Raw genomic sequence first — 16534 nt, forward strand, 5'->3', positions numbered from 1 at the left:
AAACTTTGGGATTGTTGCTCATAACTTTATTAAATTGTAATCCAGTCCCTACTCAGAGTTATGTCCAGAGAAATGGGAAATGGTGATGCTATTTTTGTAGCTACATCATTTTCTCCTAGTTACATATCCATCACAGTTGTAATTTCACATTTTTATATGGTTCTTTAATATTTGTCTTCTCATTTAAACCGTATGTTCCATGAGGACAAGAACAATGTTTATAAAATTTCCTACTGAAACTCCACTGCCTGGTTCATGTTAGGCATCCAAGAATTATTTGTTGAATGAATGAACAAACATTCAAAGTGGACCTTGTGCATTTGCTTATTAGCCATTGGAGCCTGTAATACAATTTTTCCTCCTCCAAATGCAAGTACTCAGTATTTGAGAAGAGGGAAAGGATGAGAGGAAGAATGGCAGAGAGAACTCATGTAGCTATTTCTATTCTCACACTACTTTTGGTTGTAATTCCAAGTAAACATGGGAACTAACAGAAATTTATGTTATATACTAGACAAAGAGAAAGGTTATTGGGGGAAGAATAAATAGCTATTCGTTTTTATCCACTGAGCCACCTTTGTTATCACTTTTGTTGGAAATATGGTACACTTCCCTAGAGCAAACTGCAAGATGAATGTGCCATCCTAATTAATTGAAATGGAAAATCCCAGATCATATAGGTGAAGGACGATGCAGAAGGTCAGTATTTTAAATACAGCTTGTGCAAAAATTCGAGCACATATTTGCAGGCACTATGTTAAATACTAAGCAAACAATAATGAAGTCAGATATGGTTACCGCTTTCAGTAAGGAACATGCAATAAAATTTCTGTTTTAGAAGCACTATAAGAAATGTTCAGATATGCATTAGGGTCTTTGGATGAAGCCCTAATCAGCTTGGGGAAATTTTATCTCAAAGCATGGACATCATCTTACTCCTTCAACTTCAATTCTTACTCCAGAAGGGTGAGGATTTTAAGACTGTTAGTCAGACTTTCTTCTTTTCATCTTAACCAGGAGTTAATAGTTCCTCAACCAACAATACCCCCATCAACTGCTTATGGTTTTCATTAATATTCTCCACTTGGCTTAGACAGATTAACAAGTTCTCCTCTCCATGCCTGAAAACTGAGTCCAGGTCAGAAACATTCCCAAAGAACCAGCCCAATGAGAATCAAAAGTGAGGGGAGATGTAAAAGAATCTGGCACGAAAGAAATGAAATCACTGTCTTAAAGAGACGCCTGCACTCCCATGTTCGTTATAGCATTTTTCCCGATAGCCAAGACATGGGAACAACCTAAGTGTCCATTTACAGGTGAAAGGATAAAGAAAATGTGGCATTTGTGTGGATATATAGGATGGGATATTAATCACCCATAACAAAGAAGGAAATCCTGCCATTGGACAACATGGATGGACCTCAAGAGCATTATGCTAAAGAAGTCGAAGAAAGACAAATACTATATGATCTCACTTCTATGTGTAATCTGAAAAAAGCCGAAATCAAAGGAAAAGAGAGTAGGATAGTGGTTAACAGGGGTTGGGGTAGGGTGATGTTGGTCAAAGGGTACAAACTCAGTTATAGGATGAATAAGCTGTGGGGATCAAATACACAGCATAGTGGCTATCATTAACATTACTGTATTATATACTTGAAAGTTGCTGAGAGAGTGGATCTTAAAGGTTTTCACCACACGCATATACAGAAAGGTAATTATGTGAAGTAATGGACATGTTAACTAACTCTATTGTGCTAATCATTCCAATATAAATACATGTATCAAATCATCATATTATATACCTTAAACTTACACAATGTTATACGTCAATTTGTCTCAATAAAGCTGAGGGGGAAAAAGGACACTGGCATGCTCTTCTAATCTTTCTCTGGTGCAAACCTTAGAGAATAGACAGACCCTTAAGTTTTTTCCCTTCGCTCTCGTAGCCTCATGAGTGCAGGAAAGTTGGAGCTGCAGCAAAGATCTTCCTCTATTTATGAGATTGCAGAACCTTCACAAATTTTTGCACTCCTAGGAATTCCTCAAAACTCACACCTGTCAGAAAGTGAACCTATGACTTGACCTGAGGAAGAGGAAGCATTCGGGGAATCACTCTATTACAGTAAACAGCAGGGACCAAAATAGTCCTGAGACCCAGCGTGGAATCCTCTAGAGTGATTGACACAGGCCCAGCTCAGAGCTTCTTTGGAATGACTAATGCTGCACAACTCAGGGCTTCTTTACAGGGACTGACTCACCCACAGCCCAGGATCTACCTGGGGTGTCTGGCACAGCCCTGGACAAAGTTTCTCAGAGAATGTGACATGGCAGAACCCCAGGGTTCACCAGCAATGAGGACTGAGACAAGTACAACCCAGAGTACCTTTGAAATGATTGGCACAGACACAATCCAGGGCTTTTCTGAAATGATTTGCACGGATATAGCCATATTTTAGGACTCCCCTGGAGTGGCTCATTCGGATATAGTCTCAGGGTACTCTAGAGCAGCTGACACAGACCAGGGGTTCTCTGGAATGTGATACAAATTTCATTCACAGGAGGTAAGTAAAGAGCAAAGTGGACGGAGCATAGACTTGAGCTCTCTAGTAAAGAGGATGATGCTTATTACCAAGAAAATGTATCTTCTTTGACATATTTCTAGGAAACAAGAAGGAAGGGCAAAGGTCTCAGGTAAAAAAAAAAAAGGAGTTTTATAAGAGTTGACAAATTAACTAATCTGGGAAAAGATGGAAAACACAGATAATATATGTATTGGGGTTTAGAATGGTCGAAGCATTTGCACATAGATTATCTAATTTCACAGGGTTAGAGCATCTATGATAATAGTCATTTTACAGTTGAGAAAATAACTCAGAAAATGTCATGTCAGTAGCTCTGTGTCTCACAGCTAAAAAATAACAACCAGAACTTTAACTCTGAAATTATGACTCCAAAGTCCTTGTCATTGTAACTATGTGGCCTCAAACTATCATTTATGTGGGAGTTTCACAAATTTTTCTATTCATTCATTCATTCTTTTATGAGAGAGTGATCGAGCAGGGTGAGGAGGGACAGAGGGAGACAGTCTTATGCAGACTCCCTGCTGAGCAGAGAGCCTGAGGCAGGGCTCAATCCTGGACCCTGAGACCACCACCTGAGCTGAAACCAAGAGTCAGAAGCTCAACCGACTGTGCCACCCATGCACCGCCCCAGTTTCACAAAGTTTTCTTAAGTATGTTTTCTAGTTCTTCCTTGTTGAAGCAGTGCATGGAATGTCCAAGATGTTACCACAGGAAGGAGACATTCCGGATAGAAGTGTAGCTGGCCAGACCACCTCAGCTAAGTTTCTGTATAACTTCCCCTTCCATAGGGTTCTCTCCCACTCTGATGGCTGCAAACACAATTACATTTATTCAAGGCTCTGTGCTTGCAAGACCAGTAGTAAAACAGTAGCTGGATTATACTTCATTGATAACATCCTGACAACCACAATTGCATGCATGCAGCGACGGGAGATCAGTTCTTCAGAATACCGTCCCAGGAACCTTCCTTCCACCATCTCTTCCCTGCTTAGCAGAGGAAAACAGATCAAAATGTGAAAACCGAAGAGAAAGGTGAGAGAAACGGAAGAGAAAGAGAGGAAAGGCAATATGGAGGGATGGTAAGAGAAAGATCAAGGCAGATGAAGGAAAATACAGAATTAGAACTGTGGGAGGGAGGCAAATGCAAAGTTTTGAATCATGCCTTCATATTGTTTTGTGCAGCCCTAGGGCCCTATAAAGAAGCATGAAGGGGCTGTTTCAGGGGACAGGAGAAAAGTGAAAGCCAAGCAAGTGGGGTTCTGAGCCCCTGCCCCTGTCCCTGACCTTATTCCTCTTCATCGGACTTAAGTGTGGAGATTCTCTGTAGGATGTGGTTTGAAAGAAAAAGGAAGGTCATCTCTGCTACCTTAGCTGAGGTTTTCTTTGATAACATCTGAACTTTTGGCGTGAGAACCTTTTCTGAGAAACTTTCTAGCCTTTTGTAACATAATGACTAGTGTCTAAGTAGTATCATCTGGTTGTGTGTCATTAGGACATTCTCAGTACATATAACTGTTTATTTATACCCAGCTCATGTCTGAAATGATTTAAAGTCGCTGACAGAAAAAAAATAGATCACTTTGCTAAACAGCCCAGAAAGTAGAGACTAAAATTTTGGTGCCAGCTCATTTTGGGGTATGGCTTAAGTGATGTGCCCCAGAGTTGTGGCTCTGTCCTAGGAAACATTTTGATTAAATATTTGAGGGGAGTGGACATCTGTGGCACAATGAGTGATACAAAGCTATTATAATAAGCTTTTAAAATAATTCTCAGGACATAACAAAACATTTAAAATAAATATATATTGGAAGACAAAACTGAGTGTACCATCTATAACACACACACACACATTCAGAGGTCTTACTTAGCTCTAAGCTCAACTGGAGATGCTGTAGCACCATTAAACTGCTCTAAAAATAATTAAATCTTAGGCTACATTAATTACCAAGCACTTAGAGTTAACACTCTGTTAGGTGCAAAAGATACAATGATGACTGAATAGATTTTCCTCCTGGAATTAACAATTAGATAATATAAATGTATGCACACTTACACAATTGTATAGTGCTCCAATAGAGTTTTACACAAAGTGTTATACAAGAGTAGAAGAATAATCCTTTTTTTGAGAGAGAGAGACAGAGTGCGAGCTGTGCAGGGTGTGATGGAGGGAGGGGTAGAGGGAGAGGGAGAGAGAGAATCCCAAACAGGCTCCACATTCAGCATGGAGCCCAACTCAGGGCTAGATATCATAACCCTGAGATCATGACCTGAGCAGAAATCAAGTCAGACACTCAGATGACTGAGCCACCCAGGCACCCCAAGAATAATCCCTTGATTACACCAAGGGATCACAGGGAACTTCACAAAGAAAACGATGTTTCAGCTGAGACTTGCAAGATGAGAAGAAATTATACATAATTGCAGGAAGAGGTTTCCAAAAGCAGAGAGTCACCAGCACAAGTAGGAGGAGGAGTGCGAGAACGTGATGTACGCACAGAACAGAAAGTACTTTTGTGTAACCAAGCATCAGCTATGTAGGGAAACATGCAGCTGAAACTGGAAAAGTAAAGCAGACACCAGAGAAAAAGACCTTGTTAAAGGATTTGTACTTATCCCAGGGACAGTAGGCAGTGATTGAAAGACATTAAGTGGGTAACTTGATTGGAGTTGCTGTCCAACCACACACAAGTCAAGGCCGGTTTGAAGAGAACCAGAATCAGTTTCCTGCAATATTACAGGTCAGAGAAAAAAGAGCCAGAATCTACAGGCAGTTGTGGTGGGGATGTAGAAGATGACACTGAATTAGTGTTTAAGAGGAAAAATCGTCAAGTTTGGTGGATGAATTAAAGGATTTTTGTCCAATTCCTGGGTCATGCAGCCGAGTGTGTCATTTCCTGAAATGAGGTAGATAAAAGGAGGCAGGTTGGGGTAGGGGAAGATGATGAGTGTAATTTATAACCCTTATCACTCTTTAAATCTGTGTAAGTTGTATGAGGCTGTATCATTGATGTATGTAGTCTTTGTATCTAAGTTCCTTCTGAATGGGGCTCACTGTGCCTGCATTCTGTCTATACAGATATTTCCATGATCATTTCCCACATTTTGTTCATTGTTCATTCATTTATTTGATAACAATTTACTGGACATCTACCTTGCTAGGAATTGGGATGAAAAGTTGAATAACACAATTTCTACTGTCAAGTAGTATGCCATCTACAGCATGGAGATGGAGATACAAATTAACAATTATTCTAGTATTAAGAGTATGAAAGGGGTATTCCAGCTCTCCAGTGTGCTAATACCTTTCAGATCTTCTCTAGAAATTGTCTTGCTTTTTGCTCTATTACTACCACCCAATGCCCAAAACTCCTGCTTGCCCTCACCTGTGAGCTCAGACTCATTCCTATTCTCAGAGTGGGTGAGTTGCCTGGTGGGTAAAGCCATGACTCAGAGTCAGACTGCCCAGGAGGAATATCCTGATACCAACACTTGCTGGCTGTCTAACTTTGGAAAAATTATTCAACTTTTCTGTGCCTCCTTGGCTGTAAAGTGGGCCTAATAACAATCCCTGTATCTTCAGTTTGTTGTGAGACTTAACATAGTGCATGCAAAACACTTAGAATAGTGGTCTGGCACTTATTTGGTGCTTATTAAATGTTAACTCTTATTTGAAAATTGACAAAGTATCAAAGTAGTCATTAAAATAAGCAATGCCCAGGTTGAGTTTTTTAAAATGAATAGGAATCAGCAAAAATTCTAAAATAGCATTTTCTCACTGTTTTTGCTCTTTACCTCCCTCCTTCCTTTACTGCCCCTACTCATGTCCTGTACCTGCTGAGTACTTTACTCAAAAACATCTGCTCAGGGAAGGCTTCTCTGACACTCCTCACACCCCAAATGCCTATCTCCTTCTCCACTGTTTTATTCTTCCCCATTGTTCTTACCACCACCTAACATATTATACATCCTATTTACATAATTTGCATATAATCTGTTTCCTTTGCTAGAAGGTGAGGGCAGATTTTAAAAATTTTTTTATTATGTTATGTTAGTCACAATACAATACTTCATTAGTTTTTGATGTAGTGTTCCATGATTCATTATTTGCGTATAACACTCAGTGCTCATTGCAATACATGCCCTCAATGCCCTTTACCGGGCTAGCCCATCCCCCCACCCCCTCCCCTCTGAAACCCTCAGTTTGTTTCCTGGAGTCCATAGTCTCTCATAGTTCGTCTCCCCCTCTGATTGCCCCCCCCTTCAGTTTTCCTTCTTTTTCCTCATGTCCTCCATGCTATTCCTTATGTTCCACACGTGAGTGAAACCATATGATAATTGTCTTTCTCTGCTTGACTTATTTCACTTAGCGTAATGCCCTTCAGTTCCATCCATGTTGATGCAAATGGTGGGTATTCCTCCTTTCTGATGGCAGAGTAATATCCCATTGTATATATGAACCACATCTTTATCCATTTGTCTGTTGAAGGGCATCTCAGCTCCTCCCACAGTTTGCTATTGTGGACATTGCTGCTATGAACATTGGGGTGCAGGTGCCCCTTCTTTTCACTACATCTGTATCTTTGGGATACTCAGTAGTGCAATTGCTGGGTCATAGGGTAGCTCTATTTTTAACTTTTTGCGGAACCTCCATACTGTTTTCCAAAGTGGCTATACCAACTTACGTTCCCAACAAAGGTGTAAAAAGGTCCCCCTTTCGTCACATCCTCTCCAACATTTGTTGTTTCCTGCTTTGTTAATTTTTGCCATTCTAACTGGTGTAAGGTGATATCTCAATGTGTGGTGTGTTTTTTTTTAAGATTTTATGTATTTATTTAACAGAGAGAGCGAGCCAGTGAGAGAAGGAACACAAGCAGGGGGAGTGGGAGAAGAAGAAGCAAGCTCCCAGTGGAGCAGGGAGCCCGATGCGGGGCTTAATCCCAAGACCCTGGGATCATGACCTGAGTCGAAGGCAGACACATAACAACTGAGCCACCCAGGCGCCCCTCAGTGTGGTTTTAATTTGAATTTCCGTGATGGCTAATGATGTTGAACATTTTTTCATGTGTCTGTTAGCCATTTTTATGTCTTCTTTGGAGAAGAGTCTGTTCATGTCTTCTGCCCATTTTTTGACTCGATTATTTGTTTTTTGGGTGTTGAGTTTGAGAAGTTCTTTATAGATATTGGATACCTGCCCTTTATTTGTAATGTCATTTGCAAATATCTTCTCTCATTCTGTGGGTTGCCTCTTTGTTTGTTGACTGTTTCCTTTGCTGTGCAGAAGCTTTTTATCTTGAGGAAGTCCCAGAAGTTCACTTTTGCGTTTGCTTCCCGTGCCTTTGGACACATGTCATGAAAGAAGTTGCTGTGGCTGATGTTGAAGAGGTTACTGCTTATGTTCTCCTCTGGGATTTTGATGGACTCCTGTCTCACATTGTCTTTCATCCATTTTGAGTTTATCTTTGTGTATGGTGTAAGGGAATGGTCGAGTTTCATTCTTCCGTATATAGCTGTCCAATTTTCCCACACCATTTATTGAAGAGATTGTCTTCTTTCCATTGGATATTTTTTCCTGCTTTGTCTAAGATTAGTTGACCATAGAATTGAGGGCCATATCTGGGCTCTCTATTCTGTTCCATTGCTCTATGTGCCGATGCCATGTTGTTTTGATGATCACAGCTTTGTAATATAGCTTGAAATCAGGCAACGTGATGCCCCCAGCTTTGTTTTTCTTTTTCAACATTCCCTTGGCAATTTGGGGTCTTTTCTGGTTCCATACAAATTTTAAGATTGTTTGTTCCAGCTCTTTGAAAAATGCCATTGGTATTTTGATCAGGATGGCTTTGAAAGTATAGATTGTTCTGGGCAGCATAGATGTTTTAACAATGTTTATTCTTCCAATCCATGAGCATGGAATGTTTTTTCATCTTTTGTATCTTCTTCCATTTCTTTCATAAGTGTTCCGTAGTTTCTAGAGTATAGATCCTTTGCGTCTTTGGTTAGGTTGATTCCTAGGTATCTTATGGTTTTTGGTGCTGTTGTAAATGGAATTGATTCCCTAATTTCTCTTTCTTCAGTCTCATTGTTAGTGTATAGAAATGTAACTGACTTCTGTGCATTGATTTTGTATCCTGCCACATTACTGAATTACTGTACAAGTTCTAATAATTTGGGGGTGGAGTCTTTTGGGTTTTCCACATAAAGTATCATGTCATCTGCGAAGAGAGAGTTTCACTTCTTCTTTGGCAATTTTATTCTTTTTTGTTGTCTGATTGCTGACTCTAGGACTTCGACTACTATGTTGAACAATAGTGGCAAGAGTGGGCATCCTTGTCATGTTCCTGAAAGCTGAGAGCTTTTCCCCATTGAGAATGATATTCTCTGTGGGATTTTCATAGATGGTTTTTATGAAATTGAATAATGTAACCTCTATCTCTACACTCTGAAGGGTTTTAATCAGGAAAGGATGCTGTATTTTGTAAAATGCTTTTTCTGCATTAATTGAGAGGATCGTATCGTTCTTGTCTCTTCTTTAATTAATGTGTTCTATCACACTGATTGATTCGTGAATGTTGAACCACCCTTGCATCCCAGGAATGAATCCCACCTGGTGGTGATGAATAATACTTTTAATGTACTATTGGATCCTATTGGCTAGGATCTTGTTGAGAATTTTGGCATCCATATTCATCAGGGATATTGGTCTGTAATTCTTTTTGTTGGTGTCTTTGTCTGGTTTTGGGATCAAGGTAATGCTGGCCTCATAGAATGAGTTTGGAAGTTTTCCTTCTGTTTCTATTTTTTGAAACAGCTTCAGTAGAATAGATATGCTTTCTTCTTTAAATGTTTGGTAGAATTCCTCCTGGGAATCCATCAGGCTCTGAACTCTTGTTTTTTGGGAGGTTTTTGATCACTGCTTCAATTCCATTACTGGTTATTGGTCTATTCAGATGGTCAATTTCTTCCTGTTTCAGTCTTGGTAGTTTATAAGTTTCCAGGAAGGCATCCATTTCTTCCAGGTTGCTTAATTTATTGGCATATATTTGCTGATAATAATTTCTAATAATTGTTTCTATTTCCTTGGTGTTAGTTGTGATCTCTCCCCTTTCATTCATACTGTTATTAACTTGGGTCCTTTCTCTTTCCTTTTGGATAAGTCTGGCCAGAAGTTTATTGATCTTACTAATTCTTTCAAAGAACCAGCTTCTAATTTCATTGAGCTTCTCTACTGTTTTTCTGGTTTCTATTTCATTGATATCTGCTCTAATCTTCATTATTTCTCTTCTCCTGCTTGGTTTAGGTTTTATTTGCTGTTCTTTTTCCAGTTTCTTTAGATGTAAGGTTAACTTGTGTATTCAGGATTTTTCTACTTTTTTGAGTGAGTCTTGGATGGCTATGTATCTCCCCCTTAGGACCACATTTGCACTATCCCATAGGTTTTGGACCCATGTGTTTTCATTCTCATCAATTTCCATGAATTGTTTAAGTTCTTTAATTTCCTGGTTGACCCAAACATTCTTTAGCAGGATGGTCTTTAGCTTCCAAGTGTTTGAATTCCTTCCAAATTTTTTCTTGTGATTGAGTTCTAGTTTCAAAGCATTGTGGTCTGATAACATGCAGGGAATAACCTCAATCTTTGGTATCGGTTGAGACCTGATTTGTGACCCAATATGTGGTCTATTATGGAGAAAGTTCCATATGTGTTTAAGAAGAATGAGTATTCTGTTGTTTTAGGGTGGAATGTTCTGTATGTATCTATGAAGTCTTTCTGGTCCAGTGTGTCATTCAGAGCTCTTGTTTCTTTGTTGATCTTCTGCTTAGATGATCTGTCTATTGCTGAGAGTGTAGCGTTGAGGTCTCCAATATTAAAGTATTCTTATCAATATGTTTCTTTATTTTGTTTAACACTTGGCTTATGTAGTTGGCTGTTCCCATGTTGGGGGCATAGATGTTTACAATTGTTAGGTCTTCTTGTTGGAGAGACCCTTTAAGAATGATATAGTGTCCCTCTGTATCTCTTACTACAGTCTTTAGCTTAAAATCTAATTTGTCTGATATGAGAATTGCTTCCCCAGCTTTCTTTTAAGATCCGTTAGCATGAAAAATGGTTCCCTTGCTTGCAGTCTGGATGTATCTTTAGGTTCAAAATGAGTCTCTTGTAGACAGCATATGGATGGGTCATGTCTTTTTATCCAATCTGCAACCCTCTGCCATTTCATGTTGAGAGTTATTATAGAAAGATATGATTTTAGTGCCATCATATTGCCTGTGAAGGGCTTGTTTCTATAGATTGTCTCTGTAAATTTCTGGTCTATATTACTTTTGGGATCTTTCTTCTTTTATAGAACCCCCCCTTAATATTTCATGCAGGGCTGTCTTGGTGGTCACACATTCTTTCAGTTTCTGCTGGTCTGGGAAGCTTCTTGTCTTTCCATCCATTCTGAATGATAGCCTTGATGGATAAAGTATCCTTGGCTGCATGTTATTCTCATTTAGTACCCTGAATATGTCTTGCCAGCCCTTTCTGGCTGGCCAGGTGTCTATGGACAGATCTGACGTTATTCTGATATTCCTCCTTCACTACGAAAGAAATGCTTTTCCAATAGCCACTTTCAGGATTATTTCCTTGGATCTAAGTTTTGCGAGTTGTACTATTATATGTGGGGGTGCTGGTCCTCCCTCCCAAGATCAATGAGAACGGTCCTCTAGGGCAGAGATTTTTGTTTGTTTAATTTACAGGTGTATTATCTTCAGTATATAGAACAGTGTCTGGTACACAGAAGATAATATTAATGAATAAATTACACTTTTTTTCTAGGGATTGAAAAGTAGAGACTACAGTGAGAATGGGACATAGGTTAAACTAGAAGTAGATTTTGAAAGATAGATCTAATATTATATTATAGTAACTATAATGGTTAACATTTATGGTTAGCATGTGTTATGTAACAGTCACCATGCAAGTGCTTTAGATATATTCCTTCATGTAAGTTTATAATAATCAGAATATCATGGGTCACAATTTTGAAGTTTAGTTATTAATGTCCTGATGAAACCTTCTGCTTCTTTCTCACAGGATTTAATATTATTAGTCTGCCTATTTGAGTTGGTCTCTATTAACATGTAACACTTGAACTCATATTTTTTGAAAGTCAAGACAAATTCAACCAACAAAAGCTGACGAAAAGGTTTATATGTAATACACCTGGATTCTTTCTACTGTCTGACACTATTTTGAGTCTGTGTTCCCTTTTCTTTTTTTTTTTAAGATTTTATTTATTTATTTAACAGAGAGAGCGAGCCAGCGAGAGAGGGAACACAAGCAGGGGGAGTGGGAGAGGAAGAAGCAGGCTCCCAGCAGAAGAGCCTGATGTGGGGCTCGATCCCAGGACGCTGGGATCACACCCTGAGCCAAAGGCAGACGCTTAACAACTGCGCCACCCAGGCGCCCCTGTGTTCCCTTTTCTAATCACATAGAGCCACATGGAGAATAGTTAGCCCAGGGATCAAAATAAGCCACAGTCTCATATTCCATGTCTCCTTGTATAAACTGCCATATTCTGAGTTTGGAAATGAATAAATACTCTAATATATTGAAGATTCCTCCAAAATACTGAAATCATCCTGAGTATAGGCTGCTTGAGATTAGGACACATTCACGTCTCCTCCTTGGGGATCATTGGTAACTGATGGCTCACTTTCCTTAACTTTCTCTTTTGTATCTTTCATTTTGCAGAAAACATACCCTGGCTGACCTCACCACCTTTCATTGTGCATTAAGACCCCTCTCTTCAGAAATGCTTAGCCTGACTTCTTTTTTAGTACCCCTGACTATTGAAGAAAGATAGAGTAGGAGACTCAAAGGGAAGCTGTGATTTTGAACTTCTCTATAGAGCAAGGAAAAACCAAGGAATGTATAGAAATATATAGGTGTGTCTCAGTTCAGTCTGAAAACAGGTTAGGATTCTGCCAAAATATCATGAGCCCCACGGACAGGCTTATTTTCTTACATTTTGGAAGATACAGCTTTTGACTTGCAACCACTATAACAAGAAACATGGACAATGAGGCCATGGGAGGTTTTCTTTCTAAAGGTATAATAGAGGTTTAAGTAATATATGGAGACATCTACCTTCCTAGAACATGAATGCCCAATGAAATCCTAGTAAGAAGAATGATGTGGGAAAACTGGACAATTGTAAGTGAATTTGTTCTTGTGGGCTTTTCAACCTTGTCCTCTAGTTTACAATATCTACTGTTTCTCCTTTTTCTGACTATTTATCTGGTTACCCTAATGGGCAATGTTCTCATCATCCTGGTCACTACAGCTGATTCTGCTCTACAAAATCCTATGTACTTCTTCCTCAGGAACTTGTCCTTCCTGGAGATAGGATTCAACTTGGTCATTGTGCCCAAGATGCTGGGGACTCTGATCATCCAAGACACAACCATCTCCTTCCTTGGCTGTGCCACTCAGATGTACTTCTTCTTCTTCTTTGGGGCTGCTGAGTGCTGCCTCCTGGCCACAATGGCATATGACCGCTATGTGGCCATCTGCGACCCTTTGCGCTACCCAATCATTATGAGCCGCAGGGCCTGTGCCCAGCTAGCAGCTACCTCCTGGTTCTCAGGGTTTCCAGTGGCCACCGTGCAAACCACATGGATTTTCAGCTTCCCTTTTTGTGGCCCCAACAGAGTGAACCACTTTTTCTGTGACAGCCCCCCTATCATTGCCCTGGTGTGTGCTGATACCTCTCTGTTTGAACTGGAGGCTCTGACAGCCACTGTCTTATTCATTCTCTTCCCTTTCTTGCTGATCCTGGGGTCCTATATCCAGATCCTCTCCACTATTTTCAGGATGCCCTCAGCTGAGGGGAAACGCAAGGCCTTCTCCACCTGCTCCTCCCACCTCCTGGTTGTCTCCCTCTTCTACAGCACTGCCATCCTCACATACTTCCGACCCCGATCTAGCACCTCTCCTGAGAGCAAGAAACTGCTATCACTCTCCTACACAGTGGTGACTCCCATGTTGAATCCCATCATCTACAGCTTAAGGAATAGTGAAGTGAAGGCTGCACTGAGGCGAGTCATCCACAGGACCCTGGGCCCTCAGAAACTATGACAGATGGAGATGCAAACCAAAGGGGTGTCATGCAAGGACAAAGGAAAGAAAACAGAACTCCTCAACTGGGTTTTGGCCCCTACTCATTCTAAGAGCCATGATATACCCACTAGGATTTTGGACTTTACTAGGATCTGTTTCTGAATGAAAGAACATGAATGATAAGGAAAACTTCTGTAGGCCCAGGATTCTGTAGGACCACAGGACCAACATATCTGAGGATGCTGCTAGTTTACACAGAATGGGAGTCTATCTGAAGGTTGGCAGTTGTGGTGACAACACTACAATTTGCCATTCTTTACTTGTATTAACTTTTCTTGAACTTCTAAATCCATTTTTTTAAACCTCCTGCTTTACATTTTCTATTTGTCCAAAACCTCTGCCTGTAACGTTCAAGGATCTTTTTGCTTAGAAGATCAAGTTATGATAGTGATGATAATAAATAGTAGAGCTTTGTTTCATTTTTTCACTCATTTTTTTTGAACTCACAATTTCAGTACATTTTGATTCAGCATTCAGCATGTGTCAGACACTGTTTAGGTCCCGAAGACACAGTGTTGAATAAAATAAACAAATTTCTTACCTTGTGGAATTTATATTCTAGTGAGAAAGAAAGTAATAAACCTATACTTAAAAACTTCCCCTGGTTTATAAAGTACCCATGTACTACTAGGCTAGCAAATGAGGACTTCTTACTCTGCTACCGTAATTAGTCTGCACCTCATCTGGAGAAAGACTACTCCACACAGACACTGTGTCAATCTCAAATTATTCACCTTGGATATGAGAATTGTTTGACAGAAAGGGTGTAAGGAATACCAATTTATTTTTTGAAACAACCTCAGAATAGGTATTATTTCTTCTTTGAATGTTTGGTAGAATTCCCTGGGGAATTCAGGCTCTGGACTCTTGTTTTTGGGGAGGTTTTTGATCACTGCTTCAATCTCTTCATAATTAATTGGTCTGTTTAAATAATCACTTTCTTCCTGTTTCAGTCTTGGTAGTTTATAGGTTTCCAGGAAGGCATCCATTTCTTCGAGGCTGTTTAATTTATTGGCATAAAGCTGTCGATAAAAGTTTCTAATGATCCTTCCTATTTCATTGGTGTTGGTCGTGATCTCTCCCCTTTCATTCATAATTTTATTAATTTGGGTCCTTTCTCTATTCCTTTGAATAAGTCTGGCCAGTGGCTTACCGATCTCATTTATTCTTTCAAAGAACCGGCTTCTAGTTCTGTTGATCTGCTCTACTGTGCTCCTGGTTTCTAATTCATTGATCTCTGCTCTAATCTTGATCACCTGCCTTCTCGTGTGTGGGTTAGGCCTGTTCTTCTGTTCCAGCTCCAGCTTCTTGAGGTGAGAATATAAAAACTGCATTTTAGATTTTTCTATTCTTTTGAGTGAGGCTTGGATGGCTATGTATTTTCCCCATACGACCACCTTTGCAGTGTCCCATAGGTTTTGGACTGATGTGTTTTCATTTTTGTTGGTCTCCAAAAATTGTTGTTTAATCTCCTTCTTAATTACCTGGTTTACCCAATCATTCTTGAGCAGGATGGTTCTTAGTTTCCAAGTGTTTGAATTTCTTCCAAATTTTTCCTTGTGATTGAGTTCCAATTTCGAAGCATTGTGGTCTGAGAATATTCAGGGAATAATCAGTCTTTTGGTAATGGTTGAGACCTGTTTTGTGACCCAGTTATATGGTCTATTCTGGAGAAAGTTCCATGTGCATTCGAAAAGAATGAGTATTCTGTTGTTCTGGGATGTAGTGTTCTGTATGTATCTATGAGGTCCATCTGGGGTGTAGTGTTCTGTATATATCTATGAGGTCCATCTGGTCTAGTATATCATTCAAAGCTCTTGTTTCTTTGTTGATTTTCTGCTTACGTGATCTGTCTATTGCTGAGAGAGGAGTGTTGAGGTCCCCTACTATTAATGTATTATTATCTATATGTCTTTTTATTCTGGTTAAGAGTTGGCTTGTGTATCTAGCTGCTCCCCTGTTCTGGGCATAAATATTTATAATTGTCATATCTGCTTGTTAGATACATCCTTTAAGAATAATATAGTATCCTTCTGTATCTCTAACTACAGTCTTTAGTTTAAAATCTAATCTGTCTGATATGAGAATTGCTACCCCAGCTTTCTTTTGAGGTCCATTGGCATGAAAAATAGTTTTCCATCCCTTCACTTTCAGTCTGGATGTATCTTTAGGTTCAAAATGAGTCTCTTGTAGACAGCAAACGGATGGGTCATGTCTTTTTAATCCAATCTGCGACCCTGTGGCATTTATGGGAGCATTTAGGCCATTCACATTGAGAGTGATTATTGAGAGATATGATTTTAATGATGTCATGTTGCCTGTGAAGTCTTTGTTTGTATAGAATTTAAATTTCTGTTCTGTATCACTCTTAGGGCCTTTTTACTTTTAGAGAACCCCCCTTAATATCTCTTGTGGGACTGGCTTGGTGGTCACAAATTCCTTCAGTTCCTGCCGGTCTTGGAAGGTCCTTATCTCTCCATCAATTCTGAATGACAGCTTTGCTGGGTAAAGGATCCTTGGCTGCATGTTCTTCTCAGTTAGAGCTTTGAAAATACCCTGCCAACCCTTCCTGGCGTGCCAGGTCTCTGTAGACAGGTCTGACGTTATTCTGATATTTTCCCCTCTGTATGTAAGGATTTTCTTTCCCCTGGCCACTTTCAAGACTGTATCCTTGGATCTAATATTTGTGAATTGCACTATGACGTGATGTAGTGTAGGCCTGCTCTCATTGATCTTGGGCGGGGTCCTCTCTGCTTCTTGGACACAAATGCTTGTTCCTTTGCCAGATTAG

At 39.7% G+C, this 16534-nt stretch overlaps 1 protein-coding gene across 1 annotated transcript; it reads left to right on the plus strand.

Annotated features, from left to right (window-relative positions):
- Positions 1 to 12753: 12753 nt before the first annotated feature.
- LOC113245799 (olfactory receptor 10A4) lies at positions 12754 to 13738 on the plus strand. The gene has a single exon (XM_026486102.4). It carries the CDS (start codon positions 12754 to 12756, stop codon positions 13699 to 13701), a length of 948 nt encoding a protein of 315 aa, XP_026341887.2. The 3' UTR covers positions 13702 to 13738.
- The last annotated feature ends 2796 nt before the right edge of the window (positions 13739 to 16534 follow it).

This window comes from Ursus arctos, unplaced genomic scaffold (assembly GCF_023065955.2).
Source record: "Ursus arctos isolate Adak ecotype North America unplaced genomic scaffold, UrsArc2.0 scaffold_22, whole genome shotgun sequence".
In the NCBI taxonomy this organism is placed as follows: domain Eukaryota; kingdom Metazoa; phylum Chordata; class Mammalia; order Carnivora; family Ursidae; genus Ursus; species Ursus arctos.